This window comes from Ambystoma mexicanum, chromosome 7q (assembly GCF_040938575.1).
Source record: "Ambystoma mexicanum isolate Mex_15411 chromosome 7q, UKY_AmexF1_1, whole genome shotgun sequence".
In the NCBI taxonomy this organism is placed as follows: Eukaryota; Metazoa; Chordata; class Amphibia; order Caudata; family Ambystomatidae; genus Ambystoma; species Ambystoma mexicanum.
In genome coordinates, this window is record NC_090941.1 from 1,164,420,443 (window position 1) to 1,164,442,910 (window position 22,468).

The 22,468-nt window shown below is 47.0% G+C and overlaps 1 protein-coding gene across 2 annotated transcripts in view; it reads left to right on the forward strand.

Annotated features, from left to right (window-relative positions):
• LOC138528724 (zinc finger protein 585A-like) overlaps nt 1–22,468 on the forward strand; it is a 139,415-nt gene that overhangs the window by 70,577 nt on the left and 46,370 nt on the right. For both annotated transcript variants that reach the window (XM_069640587.1, XM_069640588.1), the window contains exon 3: nt 22,186–22,425. In XM_069640587.1, the coding sequence (XP_069496688.1) occupies nt 22,186–22,425 (240 nt within the window). The remainder of the gene's footprint in view (nt 1–22,185; nt 22,426–22,468) is intronic.

The following is a 22,468-nucleotide window of genomic DNA, read 5'->3' on the forward strand; positions in this document are numbered from 1 at the left end:
GTGTGGTACTGTCTGTGCAGCAGTGTGTGAAGGAGTCCTGCTCAACTGTCCAGGCACTACTGACAGTCCCCTCCCATGACCCCCGGGACACCCCTGCCCGTGCTGCGCAGATTCCTCCCAGATCTGCGGATGGGGCTGCTCTGTGCCGAGCTGGTTGATGAGGAGGGTCCTGGCTGCACGATTGGACGCGTGTCCCTAATACCCTGTACTAGTTCTGTGAGGACGTGCCGCACAGCAGCGAGCTCTGTACAGATGTCCTTTGTGGAGGACTCAATGGCATCCGTGACTCGGTCCGCACTTCTCTCCATGGCAACACTTGCACCCCCACACTCTGCTACGTGTTCATTAAGGAGGGTGGATAGCTGCTGCTGGCGGGTGACTATCTCTTGCAGGGTCTGCTGGTTGCGCTGGCTCATGCCCAGTGGCATTGCCATGTCCATTGGGCTGCTCGCCTCAGGCTGTGGGAATGGGGTGGCTGGCCAATCCTCGGCCTCCGAATGCCCCTGTGTGGCATCCGCCTGCAGGGGGCTTAGGGATGTGTGGGGGGAATGTGGGTGGGCAGTGGGGCTTCCATCATCGATGTCCTCGATGCTCCCTGTCTCACTGTCTGAGGATGCTGCTATGGCAGCAATTTCCCCCAGGGTGCTGCTCACAGCGGAGCCTGTCCCTTCGGTGGGCACAATTGTTGACGTGTGCGGTGCTGCTGCTGCGTCTCCGAAGACTGTTGTGGTGGCTGTCACTGGCCTGGCCTCTTCCCCTGGCAGGGTTTGTGGCTGCTGGTGGGTTTTTCCAGGGACGGCTGAGGTGTAGGCTTGCGGCCTTGCCACTGTTGTCCTGACCCTCTTGGTGGCTCTGGAGGCAGTGGTGTCCTCATCTTGGAGGTCTGAATCAGAGCCTGTGGTGGAGCAAAGGTGGGATACTGTTATTGATGGGTCTGCGGACATTGGCCGTGCATTGTGACGAGTGACATCTTAACAGTAGGTACATGCAGAACATTTCCGGCAGGGGCATACAGGTTTTGTGCCTTTTGTGTGGAAGTTGCATGGTGGTATGTGGGTGCCAGCAGTTAGGGTGTGCATGCTGCATGTGTGCAGGGTGTATTCCGGATGTGTCTGTGGGCATTCTCCTGCCGATGTGTTGCATATGCACTATGGGTCAACATGGTACTTCACATGATTGAACTTTGTTGCTTTTAGCATGGCTTGATTTGGCCACCTACCCGCATCTCCAGATGTCGGGACTCCTCTCTCCATCCCTCCGACTCCTTCGATGCTCTCCATCCCAATGGTGGAGGCACATATTTCTTCCCATGCCTGAAGCTTGATGGGGGATTCTGATCCACTCCCGGTTGCCGTCCCCAGGTTCCGGTTTGCTGAGAGTATGCTCCGGACCCGTAGCCTCAGATCGTCCCAGCGCTTCCTGCACTGCTGTGCAGTGCGGGGTACGGCCCGCACCGCACTGACACGCTGTGCCACCAAGGCCCATATGGCCTTCTTTTGGACTATTGCCGGCCTGGTCATCTGCGTGGAAAATACTACTGCAGCATTGTCCTGCAGTGTCTCGGCAAGCATGGTGAGCTCCTCACATGTAAAGCGGTCCTGGCGCTGCCGGTCGCATGCCTTCTTCACAACTTTCGGCATTTTTGGGTGGGTAGTAGGGTGGGTGATGGGTTTGGAAAGGTTTCAGGGTCGGATCTGGTATGGTTGGGGAGGATGGCAATGGATTGTGTTTTTAAAGATGGCCGCTGTGCTCCTTCCCGTTCCGCCGCGATGACGCTACTTCCGCTTCCGCTTAATTGCGGTCACCGTTAATTACGGTCACCGCTAATTGCGGTCACCGCTATGATGGGTGGCGGTAGTGCACCATGCGCAGCCTACGATGCCGGTAGGGGCCATTACGGCATCGCGTTCTTTGCATTACCGCCATGGCGTAATGCTTGTGCGCGATGGGTCGGAATGTACCGCACTTTACGGCATCCGGCCATGGCGTAAACGTTAATTACGCCATGGCGGTAATGTTCGGTACTTAGCGCCAGGGTCGTAATGAGGCCCTATATGTCCAAAGTTGTCCCCGTACTCATGTACGGGTTAGAAGCTAGACCCTTGGCCTGGGACATGAATGGCAGAAACCAGAGGGTAATATCTGGAAGAAAGTTCTGCTTGCCCAATAGTTTATCAACTGTAAGCCTGAGATATGAATTAGGCCTAAGATTACTCAAATCACGGGGCAGACTGGAGGCTGCTTTCCCTCTATAGATGGATAACGGACTCTCAAGTTAACATGCTATATGAGGATTTACTGGTGCATCTTAAATCTGACCAGTCATCAGTTCTGAGGAACATAGAGATTTTGGTGCAAAGAATTCTCGTTAACTGTAATAATGATCTTGATACCCTAATTTCCAATCCCATGAAGACCAAGAAGGCTCTGGTAACTATGGACTGGATCAATACAATAGATCAAATGCGGGGATCGTCCGTAGCGGCTTGGTTTTTCCCTGCGATAAGAAGTTTGGCTCTCTCCCGAAGTATTTACTAAAGTTCCCAGATGTTAAGATGAGGAGGAACATTTTGAGAGTCTGACTTAACGTAGTCCAAATTGGAGCGGTTCTCGAACGCTGGGGCCTAAAGGAGAAAGCAAAAATCCTGTGCCCCGAATGTGAGGATCCAAAAAAACAGACTATTGAACATCTGTTGAGAGCTTGCCAGGGGACGTGGGAGGCTAGAGAGAAACATCTTGGTCGTTATGTTGACTCTGCTGACCGTCTGTTGACAGAAATGTTCTGGGAAAGGCTGATTGCTGGACACGAGACAGCTTTGACAATAAATGTGGTCCGCGTCCTACAGCAGACAAGGTTAATTTCCCCAGAGCATTGTTGAGAAATTTGTGCAACCTTGAGAGCTGATTTGTCTAGGTCAATTTGGGGGTTGGTTGAGCACTCGGAATTGTGGGTTGCTGCGCCCTGGGTCTCAGATCTCTGGTGCACTAGCAGCCGGTGGGTAGAAACTGGGAGGCCCGTGCTTGTGGTGCCTGTTCTGTGTGTCCTGGTAGCTTGGTTTTAGTTACTACTCCAATGGTGCTTGTGCTGTAATTAATGTACAAGGTGCTTCGTATCCCCACTCAGCTGAGTAGGTGGTAGAGTCCACAAAATTCATTGTTACTCATGGGTTTTTATTGCTTAGCTCGATCAATTTGTTGATGAGTTTAATACAGTAAACTCTTGCAGTTTAAAATGCATTGTTTAGCATGTAGTGCCTTGGTTTAATCAAATTCCTGATGAGTTTAATACAGTAAACTCTTGTGGTTTTAATTTGCATTGTTTAGCATATGGTGCAGACATGTGTTTCGACCATACAGGGTATTGTACATATCAAGGCTGGTTGGTGTCAGTCCATACTTGGATTGTGGATTCGAGCAAGGGGAATTTGCTTCGGAGCTGGAGGGTGTCCAGGTTTCGTTCAGCGGGTCAAGATCCGCCCACGCTCCTTGGAATTGTGCAGGTTGGACTAATATTAGACGAGCAACGCTGATGGACTAACATCAAGCTGATCACAGGTACCAACCTGGACAATTCAAAGGAACGTGGGTGGATCTTGACCCACTGAACGAAACCTGGACACCCTCGAGCTCCCAAGCAAATTCCCCTTTCTTGAATCCACAATCCAAGTATGGACCGACACCAACCATCCTTGATAAAGACATGTATGGTCGAAACACGTGTCGGCACCACATGCTAAACAATGCAAATTAAAACCACAAGAGTTTACTGTATTAAACTCATCAACAAATTGATCGAGCCAAGCAATAAAAACCCATGAGTAACAACACATTTTGTGGACTCTACCTACCTACTCAGCTGAGTGGGGATACGAAGCACCATGTACATTAATTACAGCACAAGTGCCATTGGAGTAGAAACTAAAACCAAGCTACCAGATTTGTCTAGACTCTGGGCCTCATCATGAGTTGGGCGCTAACCCTGGCGGTATTAGTCCTATCGCCAACCCCCCGGCGCTAATAGCGCCGGATCACGGGTTTGGCAGAACGGTAAGTCCCCATTGTGCCCATTTGGGAATTTCCCATTCCCCATTGGGCCCAATGGGGAATATTCGGCGCTATTACCGCCGAAGGTAATAGCACCGAAAATCGGTAAAATCGCAGCAGTTTTGCCCCCCAGCTCAGAGCTGTGGGAAAATCCGCCAAGCCTGTGATTTGGCGGACCCTTAAATATGATGGTGATAGCGTTACCGCCACATTTAAGGGTTACCGCCAAACTCGTGATGAGGCCCTCTGTCTTAACTCTACATTTTTAATTTTCTCTTATTCCTTTTCATTATCTTTTGGAAAATTTATCAAGGGAAATGTGTTCTTAATGTTTTGGGAAAAATAATGAAATGTATATGTAATCATTCAATTTTGTATTTGTATTTGTGAAAAACCAAAATTTGGTTGTACCACAATAAAATAAAAATAAATGTAAGAATAAGTTAAACGCCTACTATTATGGGATATTTCCTACATAACATGTACAGCGCTTTGGCGGAAGGCGCTTTATAAATCAACAAATACAAATAACAAAACTAGCTAAGGTGGTCATCAGTCATCAGTGAATTGTCTTAAAAAGAATCTGTCCACTGTTCCTACTAACCTAACTGACCCTACCACTATTGATACCACCTTAAGACAGACGAATGGCTCTCTTCTGTGTTCCTGCTCTTCGCAAAGTTATGTTCAATAACTGATCTTCAAATAGTTCCATGCAACATCTTTGATTAGATCACACAGTTCTTTTAGCACTTGGTTACTCTTCCTGTCCTCTTAATTTGTAACTCTCTTGATTTCCTATTTATATGTCTCTTCTTGTAAGTGTCTTTTATTGGCCAATTACTTTCTTCTTTAACTTTAATTCCAATCTTTATTCTTTTCTCCGACCAGGGAAGGGTTATCCAACCTGTATATGATTCTCTGTTGCTTTCTTTACTGTGACCATTATAAGTCTGATTATTCTCAGAGGGTTTTTTCCTCAAACTCTTTGTCCTTCCTGATTATGTTTGCAATATCTTTACTGAGACGAGTAGGAATAGTTGTAAAACAATTCCCCTTTCCTTTTATTATTCTCAACGCTGTATTTTCATGATCTCGACTGTGATGAGTAGGAGTACTCTAATAATGATCTTCTCGTCCTCTTCTCCAGGTTATTTCCTGGGTATCATGACTTATTCGTATAAGGATATTGTTATCTTGTTTCTCAGTCACTTCTCTTCCTGATTGATTCCCAGTATATTGACAGGGATGAATATGTTATGTTATAAAATGTGTAGCACGTGCATTCCCAGAGGCATCGAACCCAAACAGGCAGTGCCACCAGACAGCTCAAATAAGAGTCTTCAGGGCGCACCTAAACATGAGCCGATTCCCTATGATTCCAATATTTTGTGGCAGAATGTTTCATTCACTTATTTTCTTCTTACTGATAGACTCTTATTATGTTGACTAGGACGAGTATGAATGTCCATATAGTGATTTACTGTCTCCCGATTTCCCTGTTACCTGCTTCTCTCGCGGATAACGTCACCGGGTTTCCGTTTCGTTTGGGTTTTTCCTTCACTCATCTGCAGCCTCTTTCTCTTGCATCCTCGCGTTCTTGGCTTTGTCCACTCTGATGAGTGCCTGGTGTCTCTGTGTCTGGTTTGCAGTTTCCTCCACACAGCGGTATCAGCATGCTTGAAAGGACCCCCAAACCTCCATTGCTTGGTGTGGCCACGCCATGGCTTACTACTTTCTCTTCTGTTGTGGTTAAGATAAGGCCCCCTCCCAAGGGCTCCCCTTGGCATCAGCCTCAGGTTGCAGCAAATAAGACGATCAGGCACAGACTGCTGATAAATAAAGCTTATTGTATTAGATAGAAGTGTCCCGGCAGTCAGCACACTCTCTCTCCTCCCCACAACTCCAGAGTGCCGGTTTATATATCACAACGGCGGTGCTACTTGCCACAATATTGCAGACATTTGGAAAGAACTGTCGACTTGTCACTTGTGACCTTGTGACACAGCCCTGCGGGACATTGTGTTTTATTATGAATAAGCACCATTTGCAGAAACCCTACTGTTTTCTCCCAAATATGGGGCTAATGCTATTCTTGTATAGAATAAGCAGAAGGGAAGGTCTGTTGTGTCCTCTGCTCTAGGAGTGGTTTTGGCCTGTCCGGGATGCTGCCTGTAGATGAAGCAGAGGGAAGTGACATGGAGGGTCTGAGCCCTAACTGTATGGGAGAGCCTAATGTAGCACACCATAGCATAGCATTGCATAACATGGCATAGCATTGCATAACATAGCATAGCATAGCATAACATGGCATATCATTGCATAGCATAACATGGCATACCATTGCATAACATGGAATAGCATTGCATAGCATAACCATCCTGCCACATCAACCTCCCCACTGTTTGGTCGTCCCTGAGACAGGGCATAGACTACAAGAGCAGGATTGGTGCATAATCACAATCAAAGAAACCCAGGTATATGGGTGACATAAGGATAAGGTGGAGCGGCACAGGGATTGCTACTGAAAGGATGTTGTTCCTAGAGACATAGATTGTGGGTCTAAAATGTCCTAATTCCAAAATTCAGCCCAATCGGTGTTGGACATTTATCATTTCCTGTTAATGTGAGGCGTCCTCCGTAATATGAGATGTCTCGATTTCAAGTGGCAGCAGTCCGGCCTCGGTGGGCAAGTGTGAGACACCCGTCTAGTTCAGCATGACAGAAGGCAACAAATATGAAAAGCTATCATTGCAAAGGTGACCATTATAACAACAATAATACAAATACCATGTAAAATGGAAGAGCCCAGTTAACCAAAAGTGTTTGAAAGCCATGAAAGAGATCAGATTGTGTGTAATAAATGTGGTTGGTTTCTTGGGTGGTAAATGGGGAAAAAACAGAAATACTACGGCTCCAAACAAGCCTTAAAAAGACTTGACAACACATACAGCTCCTTCACCATTGAAGACACAATCATTACAACCTCGGCCTCTGTGAAAACCTTAGGCGTCTACTTAGATTCCACTTTATCTATGGATAGGCGAGTCAGCTCAATCTCATCAGCAGCTACACTCGCCTCAAAAATCATAAATGCTGTGAAACCCGACCTATCACCAAAGAACTGTCTCAACATTGCCAGAGTCATAATAGGTGCAAAACTTGACTATTGCAACGTCCTACTCCTTGGCACATCCGCAAATAACATCCACCGACTGCAGCTAGCACAAAACAACGCCCTCAGAGCTGCTCTTAGCATTACCAGGAGAGAGCACATCACTCAGGCTATAAGAGACGCATAACATTCAAAGCCCTCCCCATCACACACAGATGCCTCTCCCAAACTGCCCCAGCCTACCTAGTAGAAAGAATACACCCAGCACCAACCCACAGACCAAAACAAAATAAATACTCACACCAACTCTCAGTCCCAGCCTTCCACAGAGCAAAAGCTGGCAGGTCCAGCTTTGAAGTTCTAGCCCCCAAAGCATGGAACTCGCCACCACCCTGCCTAAGGAGTGAAGAATCACTCTCTTCGTTCAGAAGAGCCTTGAAAACAAAGTTGTTTAACTAAATCCTATTGTCACCTTGCACTGCCTATAACACTGTTCCTCTGTAACCACGGAACACCTGCTCGACATACTTATCTGCTGTAACCAATGTTGTTTAACATGTACTAATTCAAATATTCTGTAACGGCGCCACAATGCCTCTGGGCCGCTGGGCGCTTGATAAATCCAAATAAATAAATAAATAAAGTATTGGCGTAGCTGAGGTAGACAAGAATCCTTGGGGAAAGGCATGCGTCATATTGAGACAAGAAGAGTCACTTGATTAAGAGGTCATAACACCATTCATCCAGATTGAACCGTACAGGGATGAAAGGAATCCCCCCACTGGTATACACAGGGGAATGGGAGCATACATAGCAATCAGAGGCATTCCTTAGGTCAGCGTAGACCCAAGACAAGTTGGTGTTGGTGTCTGGGTGTAAGATGGTGGGTGTAAGATGGTGGGTGTTGGGTGAGGCAGAACAAATACCCTGGTAATGAACAGCAACATGGTGCAAATACTTTTACGTTTGCAATAGTAGCGCTATTCCTAGCTTTAGCAGTCCAACCCTACAAAGATTGGGGCCCTATGCCCAAAAGTTCCAAAGAGTGTCAGTCGTTATAGGACCCGGTAGACAGGAGAGACAATGATGCAAAAGTTCAGGATCCCTGCCAGGATAGTAATGACAGATGCGTAGAGCTGGAAGAAATCAGCTGCCGCGCTTGGCCTATTCAGCTGGCCTCCAAAACCCCCTTGGGCTGGAGCACTTATGTACCTATCCCCAGGTGCGGAGCGTTATAGTGGCTGCTTGGTGACAAAAACCTTTGAGAGCAATGGGCCACCAGCTGGAGACAAGGGTAGAAAAAGCTTGGGAGAGGTAGCAGAACTTCGTTGTCGAGGAGTGCCTGAAGTGGAGTAACCAGGGTTTTAGCCCTGCAGATTGCAGCTTTGCTGTGTCTTTAGTGTTGGTGGACGGAGGATTGGCTTTGTCCTGGACCTCCTGCTGTTTTTCATTGTTGAGTGGAGGTGCTGTTTTCACACACTGGCTGGCGTGGACCCATAAGTTATGGCCTCTACACCGTACAGCGGTGTGGGTTGTCTGCAGGATCTGGAAAGGACCTTTCCAGCGAGGATGCAAAGATGATTTTCGCTGATGCATTTTCAGGACCACCAAGTCCCCAGGCAGGAGGCTGTGGCACGGTGTTTCAGGTGGTCGAGGCAGAGCTACTTGGATTTGCTGGAAGTGAGAACAGATTTGCAGGTGAGCAAGGACTTAACATAAAGGCGTGGTGTTCCGTGATGGTACCAATAGAAACAGACAATGCATTAGATACCGGGTGTGGGATAGTGGTGTTAGATGTGCCAACAACCATGACAATTTTCTTTGAGACATCCACGTAGAGAAATCCAGCAGCTTGCAGCATGGAGCGCCTGGCACCAGTGTCAATAAAACAGTTCACCTTTCCATTGGATGTCACATTTGAGATAGGGACCGGACCAGTCCAGTGGTAGCACAGCAGCAGACAGCATGGCAGGGTCCCTCTGGCAGTGTTATGGTGGACCATAGGAGATCTGAATGTCCTGGTAGCCCCTGTTAGGAGAAGTAGGAGGGGCAGGTAGTGTGGGTGTAGGGTAGCAATTGGAACTGTTAGGAGGAGTAGTGGGATTATATTTCCATGGTCTGGAAGGTTTGGTAAGACATTGCTGGATGACATGGTCCATCTGCTTGCAATATCTGCAGAAATGGGTGTGCAAAGGTCTGTTGTGGCTGGTGTCCCTGGTGAAAAGGCAGCAGAGGATTCCTTATTTTATTTTTTATTTTATTGCACATTTCTATGGCGCCTATACACAAGTGTTTCCAGGCACCAGAGCACAAGATGGGGTGTGGCGGGCTGAACAAGGGAATAACAGCAACCAAAAACGGTTATATTGGCCTTGTGACAATCCTACCATGCAAGATCTTGAGAAGGTGGTAAGGGGGTGAGGTGGTAGAGGGAGAAGTCCAGGAGTGGGGTGCCCCAGAAAGGGGTCAGGGAAGTGATGGGGGGGCATAGAAGCCAAGCGCCAGGGGAAAAATGGGGGAAAAGGAGGAAGAGCGCAGTGGGCATGATGGACAAGATGGGCTAGTCCGGGAAAGGGGGCCTGAGGCAGGGTCAGACTGCAGTATAAAAGTGTCTCGTGTACCAATGAAAAAGTGGACCATAGTTGCAAAAGGCAATTAATTCTTTTTGTGACTGACCGCTTGGTGAAGTAACTTATCAAAGTGGCCCACATTTGTCATAAAAGTGGTCCACTTTGACCCAAGAATCTGGTCCATACTATCATTTTGCGTTTTTGGTTCGGGCATTGGCCTATTGCCCTATAGGCAAGTCCGAGCCTGGCCCAAGGGCAAGTGCTGGCAAAGGGTGCAGGGGGACTGGTGGGGGTTGGTCTGGTCCCTCTATGACTCATAGTAGCAGAGGGAGAGTTAGCAAGTGAGGGGAGAGGGAGGGAAGAGGAGAAAAGGAAAGCCTTGAGAAGTTTCCAGAACTTTAGAAGATCCAGCTTAAGTCGGAGGGGTGAAGGAAGGACATTCCAGAGGGAGGAGCCAGCCGCGCAAAGGGATCTACCTCCCACTCTCTGCTTGGAGAAATGTTTGACCTGCAGAGAGCTGGAGCCAGAGGACTCTGGTCGGGAGGGATTTAGGAATGGAAAGCTGGATGTAAAGAGGTCCCTGGCCGCAGACATCCTTGTAGATGATGTAGAAGGTCTTGAATGGGATCCTTGCGGTCACCGGGAGCCAGTGGAGAGATTTTAGGGCAGGAGAGATGCGGTCCCTGGGCTTGGGCCAAGGATAAGTCTTGCAGTCCTATTCTGGATTAGTTGGAGTGGGTGAAGGGAGAAGAGAGGCATATTGAGGAAGACGCTGTTGCAGTAGTCACGCCTAGAGAGATCCAGGGCTCTGGAGACGTTGATCTTCTGGGGGAAGGTGAGGAAAGGTGAATGCCCCTGAGAAGATGGAGCTGAAAGTTGGACTTCTTGGCAAGGTTCATGATGTCTGGAGAGAAAGAGAGAGAGGAGTCAAAGATGATCCCAAGGTTTTTTTGCCTCAGAGGTGGGTGAGGAGATGGCACTCAAGGAGTGTGGCCAGAAGGGACACCTGGGGCTTTCTTGTTGTTTACTTTATTAACAAGGTCTCTGTAGAAATCCAGAGGCCTGCCACTTCCAGATCCATTTTGTTCACTGAGTACTTTTTATAAGGATGAACACAGTTTCAGTGGGCTGAGTTTAGATAGACTGCAGACGTCCATGTTTGAATGGTGTCAGGACAGATTCTGAAGGGGTTCCCTGTCTTCCGCCGCCAGCAGCTTGAGTCTGTTGCTTTACTGATACAAATCGATGTTATGTCTGCACAGAAGCTCTCCTAGAGTTTCAAATGTAGATTGCAAAGTAGATGTGAAAAGGATGGAACCTTGAGGGACTCTACTTTTGCTAGTGGAATGCCTTGTCTGTTGTGGGGGGAATGAGGTGAACCAGCAGGGAGCATTGTGCCTGCACTACCCATGTGTCAGAAAATATTGGTGGAAGAGCTTGATGACCTACCGCGTTGAAGGTTGTAGAGATATCTAGGTGGACCAGAAGAGAGAGGTAGTCCTGTCTTGGTTCTTCTGTCACTGCTCTTCAGGGAGGCATCAGCAACTTGAGTCATGGATATGCCTGTACTTCGGCAGAGACTAATGTCGGGTTTGTAGGCTTGCAAAACTATGTTGTGATTGATTTGGTCTTGTAGTTGGGTTAGCACAGCCTTTTCCAGCACCAACAAATGGTAGGTGGGTGATAGGGTAGTTAGAGGGCTTCACTGGGGACCAATGAGGTTTCTTAAAAAGGGGAAAGAGTTGGCTGGATTTTGGGGAGGAGTTGAAATGGCTTTGCAGATGACATGTTCATAATGTTCAGGGATGCGGAGGGCAACATGTATGACGCCTTGTAGTTGGGTTAGCACAGCCTTTTCCAGCACCAACAAATGGTAGGTGGGTGATAGGGTAGTTAGAGGGGTTCACTGGGGACCAATGAGGTTTCTTAAAAAGGGGAAAGAGTTGGCTGGATTTTGGGGAGGAGTTGAAATGGCTTTGCAGATGACGTGTTCATAATGTTCAGGGATGCGGAGGGCGACATGTATGACGCCTTGTAGTTGGGTTAGCACAGCCTTTTCCAGCACCAACAAATGGTAGGTGGGTGATAGGGTAGTTAGAGGGTTTCACTGGGGACCAATGAGGTTTCTTAAAAAGGGGAAAGAGTTGGCTGGATTTTGGGGAGGAGTTGAAATGGCTTTGCAGATGACATGTTCATAATGTTCAGGGATGCGGAGGGCGACATGTATGACGATTTTAACAAGTGGAAGATGAGGGCATTGAATATGTCCTGTAGAGAATCAGCAGTCAGGTGCTGGAATGAATTCAATGTGTGGATGTTGCAGCATTGACAAACCTAGAGGCTGTCATCATACGTGCTCGGAGGATCAGTGGTGTTGCATATGGTGTTTATTTTGTTCATGAAGCATAAGAGGATATTGGCAGTATGTATAGCAGCATGTCGGGTGATAGTTTGTGGGGGCGATCAATTGCAGTGGTTGACCAAAAGACGGCTCTGCTTTCACTGTCAGTCTTTGGAATGGTGAGGTACAGTTGTCAGATTAAGCTGTTGGGAGAAACCTGAAGGTGTCTCACCCGCTAGTCCCTGGGAATCGGCCATCGCTTTTGGATCCAGTTCTTGTGGGTGGACCAGGATGGGAGAATCACCTGGATGATGGGTCTTTGGAGAGTGAAAGTGGGACACCGGATGGTGAGACATGGTATCCCTTTCCTGTACCACCTTTTCCCCATCCTAACAGGTAGGATCCATAGGAACTCAACCCCCACCCTCTTTCCCGACACAAACACTTTCTCATGGACAGATCACAGTGAGCGAAAACGGACTAACACCAGAGCCGTATACCTGTCATGTTCCAATACAATAGTTAGGTAGGGTTAGGCAATTCCTGATCATTACACACACCTGACTTCCATCACACTTCCCCCACACGGATAAAAGGCGGAGCACAAAAGCACACACTGAGCAAGGCAAAGCACATGAGGAAGCAGCAGTTCAAAGATGGCACTTTAATACGTGGAGAAAGACGGCGAGACCAGAGAGGGTTGCAAGGAGGGAAGTGGCCTTGACCTTTTCAGACCATTACTTTCATGAGCCTTGGAAAATAAGAAGCCTAAGACCTGTAATTAATGCTGAAGAAACCTGCATTGTGTGACTGAGGTACCCGGGGCTCTCCTGCATTGATAACCAAGGCGTGGAGGAACGGCTGCCGCCGTGGACTGTCCTTGGCTCCTGCAACAAAGCAGCGGCAGTAAAGTCGGGGAAACTGATACCAGACCGGCCTGTGTTAGAACCAAGGTTGCAAGCGGCAACATTGTATTGAGAAATCGAGAGAGAACAGCGTGTGAATCGTGTGTGACGAGCGACGTGGATATAATTGAATAACAGAGGAGTGACTGAACTTTTGAAGGCAAGAAAGATACCGTATAAAAAGGGAATCAGACCAGTCTGCACCAGTACACCAGTGTGAGAGGACGTGCCTCTGTGCTTCTCTGTTTTGGACGGCTGCTGCTTTAAGGAAAAGAAGCTCCACTGCCTACAAAAACCTACCTACAGCGTGGAGCGGGCGGAGGGGAGGGGAGGGGGCTTTGCCCCCCTGGATCATCCGCAGGGGTCATCCGCTGCTGCCCTGGCACGATCCACACGATCCACACGGAGGTGAGGTGAGGTGGGATCCACTATTTCTCTATTCCCCTCATTGTTGGAATTTTTCTTCCCGTCTGTTTGCACCTGCCACTTTTCCTGAAGCACTCCGGTTTCGTTGAATATCCTGCTGAACATCCTCCTTCAAGCCACTCTTTCCTACACGCCCCCTCAACCCCCGCCTTTGGTGACCGCGGTGTCATTCTATCTGCATTCCAGTACCTGAGTCTGCATTGCCCTATCTCCAGCTGAGAATGGAGGAGGATGCCGAGCAACGCTGTCTCAGAAGCCATTTGAAAAAAAAATACTGTGTCCACGCCCCATTCCCAGCTTCCTAACTCTCACAACTTTGTACCGACGCTTAAGCTAGGACCTGCGCAGGGCTCAGTCGGCTCAGTCATACCATCACGTCAGACGCAGACACCCATGGCCGCGCTGGGATCTGGAGGTGCAGAGGGATGTGCCTCTCTCGCCCTGGCACCGGAGAACAGTCGGATGATGACTCCGCCTACCCGCGCCATCGACCTCCCTACCGCTCTGGCGAGTGGCCCTAACATCGAGCAGATCGGAGGAGGGCGGTGGCAAGGGGGCGTGGAGTTAATCATTCACCCGCACAGGAGCCACGGACGACATTTTTGGGGCTCATGGGAAAATCTCCAGAAACCCAGATAATCAATCCTGCTAGTATGTCTAGCGAAGGCGGTCCACAGGCGGACTTGAATGTGGCGGCGGAGATATTGGAAAATCACAGTTTACGGAATCTGGACCCCGGAAATAGGGGGACCTCCTCCCAGTCGACCATAATGGCCTTGGTTCACTCTTTGCCGCAAGAGATTATGGCTCATTCTCCTGAACAAAGTCTCAAAGAAAATGTATCACCGTCAACTGCTCTGTTATCACGCCATCTTGAGGAAACTCACACATCGATTCCGCAGTCAAATGATGATTCATTAATACAGATCTCTATTTCACCTACAGAAGACCCCACCTGCCCTCAAACAGTAGAGGTCTCAAATAACCAAACCTCACCTTCCATAATGAGCCTAGACTCAAATGCTGATCTACAATCCAAGGCCTTGGACACTTCTAACCCTAAACTGAATTCTCTGCCTAATAAGAAAAGAATTCAATATAAAAGAAGAGGCAAGCTGCCTCCGCCACAAGGAACTAATGACCAAACATCTATTCAAAAAAGAAAAGAAGATGATGATGTTAAAGAAAACAAAACGACCAGAAGAACTGGGTCACAGTCTTTGACCAAAAAACGAGGGCTGGGGAAGCAGTCCCTGCCAATTCCGCTGCTCTCTAATGCCCTCTTGAACTTCTTTAAGATACAAGGAAAACGGAAACTCTCTCAGGACTCCGAACTTTCAGATGCAGAAATTCTAGAAGCATTGGAGGAGACGCCCCCTTTACCAAAATGCAGAAAACTAACATCTGGCCAATTAAAACAGTTAGAGGTGATCCCGACGGAAGACATCCAGCCTCAACCTACGGATGGGAACGTAACCAATACAGCGCACTGCTCCCCAGCATCAAAAAACAGAAAATCAGTACCTGGCCGCAAAATACAGAATGATGGGACGCTGTCAGATGACATCTATCCTCAATTTATCGACGTGAACACCAGCGATACAGAACAGTGCACCCAATCAGATCGTCTGTCTACGAAAGGGGTCCATACAGTTCCATATACTCGACAAATTAATTCAGGCATATTGGATCTACCTGGACCTGAACCGCCTATATCCGTTCAGCCTACCCAAATGCAACAGCCAGAAATGCAGACAGATCAGATAGGGCTCTCGCAACCTGTTCTGTCCTGCCCGAATTATAGGAAGCAAAGTCAGGCCACAGAGCCGCAGTCAGGGAGTGGCAGCCACTTGGACCGAAGAAATATGGACTCTATAAGAGAGTCTACAGCGCCTGAAGATCATCGGCATCAACAGGGAATACTGGACATCTTGGATCTGCTCCAACCTAAAGTATATCCCTCTCAGACACTAATGAGCCCACAACCCTGGGCAAAAATTCATCTTCCATCCTCCAATCTTCGGTCTACCCCACAAGACCCCACTCTTGATTCTGTGCCACAACGTAGCTCGATTAATGGCCCATGGAACTCCTCGCCCAGACTACCAAATCTTCCGGAGACTGAGTACACCACAACGAGACGCCGGCACTCAGTTTCGAACACTCTACCCACAGAGGGTAGAGACACCTCATCAAAAAACGGAAGACCACCTGACTCGCAAGCATCAACACATAAAGATTTACCAAACAACAAGAGAGACATGACTACGATCATGTCAGCAATAACTATTGCGATGGCTCCCTTTTGCAAACTATATGAAACCTTAGGCGAAACATCAAGAGATAACACAGCTACCTTAGCAATTATCCAATCAAAGCTGACTTTCCTTGAGGGGTTTATATCGGCAATAGATCTGAAATACGATATTGCCCAAAGGAAAAGAGAGGAAATTGATCTAGATTTTGAAAATACGACGGCGATCAAGTTTCAAAATCCCACTGCACCTGTCCTTGTGGAACAAAAATCCACACAGACTATATCTAGGAAAGGAGACGATGAATTAGCATCAATATTCAAGCCAAAACCAGCCACAATGACGAGCAGAACTAACCTGAAGACTACCACACTCCCGATACAAGAAAAAAAGGCCCTTACACTAACAGAAAAAGCGAAAAAAGATCCACTGCGACGACCGCCCTCTCCAGTCAAGTCAGCATTGGCCACACAGGCAATCATGGCAGGTAAAGAAATTACGGCCAAAGGGAAAGCAATGGCTGTATCAGCGACTGACTTAGCTCAATCGCCCAAATCAACTGCTGATTTCTTGGACTCTAGCATCTTGAACAATATGTCTGTCCACAGTGAACAAGATCTATCTCCTAAGCCTAAAGAACAGCATGAGACAGAAATCAGTCCCTTGACAACCTCAATTCCGCCTCTAGCTAAATGTGCTATAGTGGAAGGTCCCGTGATACTACACACAAATGAGGATGAATGCGCCACGACACATATAGACGCTGCCCCACAAGGGCGGCACATACCCACCCCCAATGCAGGCGCAAAAGGAACCCGGCAGACGCATCCTAGCCGGCCAGATATACCAACACAAATATCAGAGGCAACGGCTAAAGTAGAGAAACCAACTCGACTCTTCAAACTAGAACAAATATCGAGCAGAGATAAATACATGGTCCTTAACCGCAGAACAGTCCTAAAGATAACATCGTCCATATCCAGCCTGAAGTCTCTGAAAACGGAAGACTTCAATTTAATAGAGCCATATCACAGAGACAACAAGGCTAAAGCCTATCTCCATATTAAGGCAGGCGCAATTCAAAATCTGAGTCAGGAAGCGGCAAAAGAATTAAAAACTGCTGGCCTCCTCCTAACCGAAATTACAACCCAGGATCCGTCATGCAAAAGAGGAAATCAGAAAGAATCGTATACTAACAAACGGAAAAAGGAAGCTAATTACGACGAGCAGTACTCCGCTCGAAGAGCAGAACTAAAAAATCATTTCCAGGTCGAGCCAGACAGGAAACAGGAGACACATAGGGAAGATCTCAACACAGCACGAAGAATGGAGCCGAGGGTCAATCCGGGGAAGCGCGAAGATAAACACAATCGTAAATACTCGACTGATACCTATGAAGTCTTTCCGTCCCAAAACTATCAAGTAAGATCAAGAATTAGCCCGGACAAAGCGACTCTAATCAGACACCGTGGATATCAAAGAAATGAAAGGCTACGACATGGCTCTCCGCAACGAAGAAGACTCGACTCTAATAGAAATCGCACGCACTACTCCCCGAATAAGCGACACTATGATCCTCCGGCTAAGATAAAGAAAGATACATCTTCAGGTGGTCCGTGGAACTGGCTAAAAGGAGCTCTCAGCTCTAATAGAAGCAGATAGCAACTACTTAGCGAAGCGAAAGAACCCACCCCCCCTAAGGCGGTGACGCTAGCCTCATGGAACACCAGAGGTCATGCACATTTAACCGATCCTAATAGTGAAGACCTGGGCCGCTTCGACATTCTCTGCCTCCAAGAGACATGGCTCCTGGAAAAACCGAACATGGATGGATTTGAGATAGAGACCTCCCCGGCAGTTAGAGGATTCCTAGGCCGGCCTTCGGCTGGCCTTCTGATTGCCGTAAGGACAGGACAACATCTGAAAATCATCAAAACGTTTGTTAAAACCTATGGGATCCTGGCAATTCTTATACAATGGACTCACTACTCAGAAACCACCAGACTTTGGATAGACACCTCCCTTGCTGTCATTACGACATATTGGAACCCTCAAAGAACGTCCACCATTGCCTTCTGTCAATCTATGGCCGAAACGATTGACGCCATTGTGATTGAATCAAACACGACGCATATCATAATATGCAGGAATTTGAATTCTAAGTGTCCTCATCCGAAAGAGGCTGATCTAAAAACAGTCCCGACCACGCAAACTGAAGTGAGAGGACAGGCCTGGATGGAATTGATGGCTTCCAGAAACTTACACAATGTAGCATGGATGAAGGACTGGCAAACCCAAATTCCGACCTGGGAAAGAGGCTCTTCCACAGCCACGCTCGACTATATTTACACCTCTAACGCTATGACTTTAGAAATGGAATGTTACAAGGTGATCAAAACCCTCGCGAGCGATCATAACATGCTTACCATAAGATGGACTTCTATCGCCAGGGAAACCAGAACTTACACCCCTTCGATTGAGTGCAATCCCCAACAGACTCGATTGCGCATGACAGCTGCCAGCGTTCGAGCTATGACGCAACAATACTACACTGTGGGGGCTCATGCAACTTTTTCTGAGACGGGCTCAAGACCAAACTATATCCCGCTCCTGGCAAAGTTCAAGACGAAGCAGAAGGAGCCTAAGGTCAACCAGACCACCTATAATCACGCATATGACAAAATTGTAGCGGAAAAGAAAAAGACAGTCATAAAATTGAAACGACGCGCCAAAGTGGAAAACTCCATTAAGGGGTGGGCACTTTGGACAAAAGAACTCAAGAACTATAAAGCCTGGGTTAGACTACGCAGGGCAGCTCTTTACCAGAATGACGCGGAAACTATGATGAGAGCCTTAGTGTCCAAGAAATCAGCTGACTTCTGGGCCCTGATTAACAACTCGCAGGGAAATACACGAATTAATATGATCAATTCAGTCCCCGAAGCCGCCTGGGTAGAATTCTTCACCGATCTTTTTTCCTCTCCCACAACAAATATAATGTGTGATCCGGAGCCAAGACTGGCTCCATGGATTGATTTATCCGAAAAGGCAGATATAAGTGAGGCAATTCGAAAGCTAAAAACATCCAGAGCGCCTGGTCCAGATGGCCTCACGAATACTGACCTAAAAAAACACATTACCGAATGGACGGACTTCATCAGTCTTTTGTTCAAGCACTGTACCTCCAGTAGACATATTCGCGTCTCATGGACAAAAGCCACGATTATTCCCATATTCAAAAAAGGAAATAGAGAGGACCCGTCTAACTATCGGCCGATTGCCCTATTGGATATCATGGGCAAATTATTTGCCACGCTCCTTCTCCAACATTTTCGCAGTTGGGCAAAAGTCGCGCCGTGCGATGACCCATTCCAAATGGGCTTTAAGAAAAACGGGGGCACTGCAGTGAATATTCTCATATTAAGTATTCTAAAGGCCAAAATAAAACAAGGAGCACCAACAGTTTACGCAGCCTTTATTGACCTCTCGCAGGCGTTTGATAGAGTCGATAGAACGCTTCTCTGGAACAAACTAAAACGCTGGAGCTGTCCAGAAGAAATTCTCCAACCTATCATAGCTCTGCATTTGAATACCACTCTTCATGTCCGCCTAAATCTACAAGGCACACTGACTAAAGAAATTCATGCCGACAGAGGAGTGAAACAAGGCTGCCCCCTGGCTCCGGCCCTCTTTGTAGCCTTTCTTGGAGACTTTAAGGACTCGGAGGAAGCCGTACGTAGTTTCCCACCGAAGTTGGGCGCAATCAAGATGTCCCGTATGCTATATGCTGACGACATGATACTCTTAGACCAGACCCCTATAGGTCTCCAACGTCAGCTGGACAATCTGGGAAAATACATGGATAACAATAACCTCACAATAAACAGCAATAAGACAAAAATCATGATCTTCGCCAAAAACAAGCAACCGAAGAATCCTTCTCACTCCTGGTCAGTGAACAAATGTCGAATCGAAGTCGTCCCCCACTTTAAATATCTGGGAGTCATCATTGATGGAACAACGCAGGAGAGAAAAATGCAATTATATCTGTGGGACAAAGCTAAAAACTTGTCCTCCCAACTGCGGATGATTGATCGAAAGTTCGGGAAATTCTCGATGATCCCAGCCATAAAGTTCTACAAAGGTAAAATAGTACCCGCACTAACTTACGGCATGGACGCTACCATCACTATGCCCAATCTATTATGGCAGAGACTGGAGGGATACATCTGGAGAACGGTTCTAGGTCTACCGAACTCGATCCCGATGGCGGCCGTCAGAAGAGACCTCGGTCTCCTGTCACTGGAAGCCACTGTTAGCATTTCGTCCCTGGCCATGTACAGAAAGACGCTCATTCAAGATGGCCTTCCCATCTTTAATACCATCGCCAAAGAGCTCGAACTGACGAAATGTAAGCAGATTCAGAACTGGATCAGACGACAGGAACATAAACTGGAAGAAGTAGCCTGTACCAGTGAGGACTTAATATCTTGCCCTCAGAGAGTGACCCAGAAGCTGAAAAATTTAGACTGGATAAAGACCGGTGAGAAAATTAGTGCGCTCAAACTCTTACAACACCTTCCGCCTACATATAACAAGTTAAATTCCCCGCTGGAGTACTGTAGAAAATTCCCAGACAAGAAACTTCGAACTAACTTCTTAAGAGCACGTTTAAATCTCCTACACACCAGAGAGATTCTGGGGATAAGAAGTTTAACTAGCGATACAACATGCAGACTGTGTCATATCGAGGACTCTAAAGAAACAGTCCGCCATCTTCTGTTAAACTGCCCGTCTCTTAACCATGAACGCACAGCCATATTGTCGCCTCTGTGGGTGAACTCTGTGTTGCTGGAAGAAGATACATGGTGGTGTCGTCTCATCTCCGGGGAAAAGGCTCGTTGGGCAGTGGCTACATGTAAACTAATGGAAGCCGCATTTGCTAAAATAAACGCAAAAGGATCCCAATGATCAATCACTAACCAACCTAACCAGGACCAACAATAACAATATAACATAAACAGGTGGTTTGGTTTATGCTGCAATTGTATCCTCAACGGATGCCCGGAAGTCAATGGACTTAATGGAACTAAACCAATAATCTACTGTTATCTTCACACGGAAAAAATTGTACCTTGCTTCCTTGTAAAAATCATCTTTCTTTTGATTGTACACAAGTAATAATAAAAAAAAAAATTAAAAAAAAAGGGAATCCAGTTTGAAGAGTGAATCTTTTGAATTGAGTACTTGTGAGAGGAAAATAACTTTTCGTTTATTTTTGTACATTAGACCCTCTGAATCAAGAGATGTTTGAGAAGTAAAGAGACTTGCGTACAGAAGGCCGTAATACTGGTAATTGAACTGTGTCCTCGTGCCGAAGAAGCCAAAGAGTGTGCTATGCTCGAGTGAACTGCCTTGTACCGTGCCGAAAACATGGAGAAGGAGGCCAGCGGCCTGAACATCCTGACATATAATTTTGAACACTTATTTTTTTCATAACATTATTCCCTACGCTATTTGTATTTAGAGGTAAGGATTGGCAATTGTTTTTTTTTTAGTTTAGGCCCTTTTATTTGACAAGACACCACTAGGACTGCCTTCTTTATTATTTGATGGTCGTGGCTTGCTCCCATCTGTAGATTTAGGATTAGATAGGCGTTTATCATACCCTCTTTGAAGTTCTATAGATTCCCTTGAACTGTGGTCACTTGTGTCTGTCTTACTGTTGATACCAGGCCTTCCTTACACTGAGCAGAGATTTACTTTGCTCATGGTGGATTTGATTTTGAGAGTTTGGTTCTTTTGTTTTTGGTCCAACAGGATCAGTAGTTCTTGTTTGATTTCCATATGAAGCATGTTGGTGTTCAGTTCTTTTGCATGCCATGGTGCTGAGGGGTTGGCACTGATCATTTGCTGGAAGGGGGTTGATGAGTGTTTGTGCAGGTGCATATGAGGGATTTGAGATTAATCAGGAGAGGTGGTGGGAGTGTGGGTGTCTGTCTGTGTTTGTCCGTCTGTGCTGCTTAGCGACAACATACATGGACTGTGTGGTGAATGCAAGTGTAATGTTATGGGTGATGTCTTGTCCCATGGATGTGTGCTTTGAGAGCTGCTAGAGTGATGTCGGATCTCGTGGTCATCTGAAATGGCTTCACCAAAGACATTTGACTAGGTGGGTGTGGGCCGGGTGTCTTTATTGAAGAAAATATCTTAGTTGTGCTGTTTATGGCTAGCTGAGCCATGCACCAGTTAAACGACTAGATCATGGAGAATGTCCGTCTCCATTAGATGTAATCTTAAATTGAAGAACTTTGTGGATGTCACAGATGTAGTTTAGACATTCCTGTTGTAGGTTACCCCACTGGTTCCACCAGTTAAATGCTTTGTAACATATGTGTTTGATTGTTTTTATAAATGACCACACCTCTGCACACTGTGAACAGCGACATCGTTCCTCTTATGTGGTATGTTGTGATCGCCATTAGTGGTGAAATAAATTAGATATTATTTTTGTTTTTTGTTTGACCAGAGTTGGACAGTTTCCGACCAAGTGTGTTCTTGTTAACCAAGGAAGAGGAGCACTCACCTGTTAAGGTTAAGCTAGAATCCCAGGACGGGCAAAGCTTTGAGGAACAGGAGTCCCTGCCACTGCCTACCATTGGTCACCACGACTTTGAGGGGAGCTGGTGGTCCAACAAGAAGTCTGAGGGTGGTGCCAGCATTAGCCAGGATTCTGCAAACACTGAGAGTGTTGAAAAGATCTCTACAGGTGAGCAAGTAACGCAGCAACAGCAAGCCTCGTTTACTGTTGC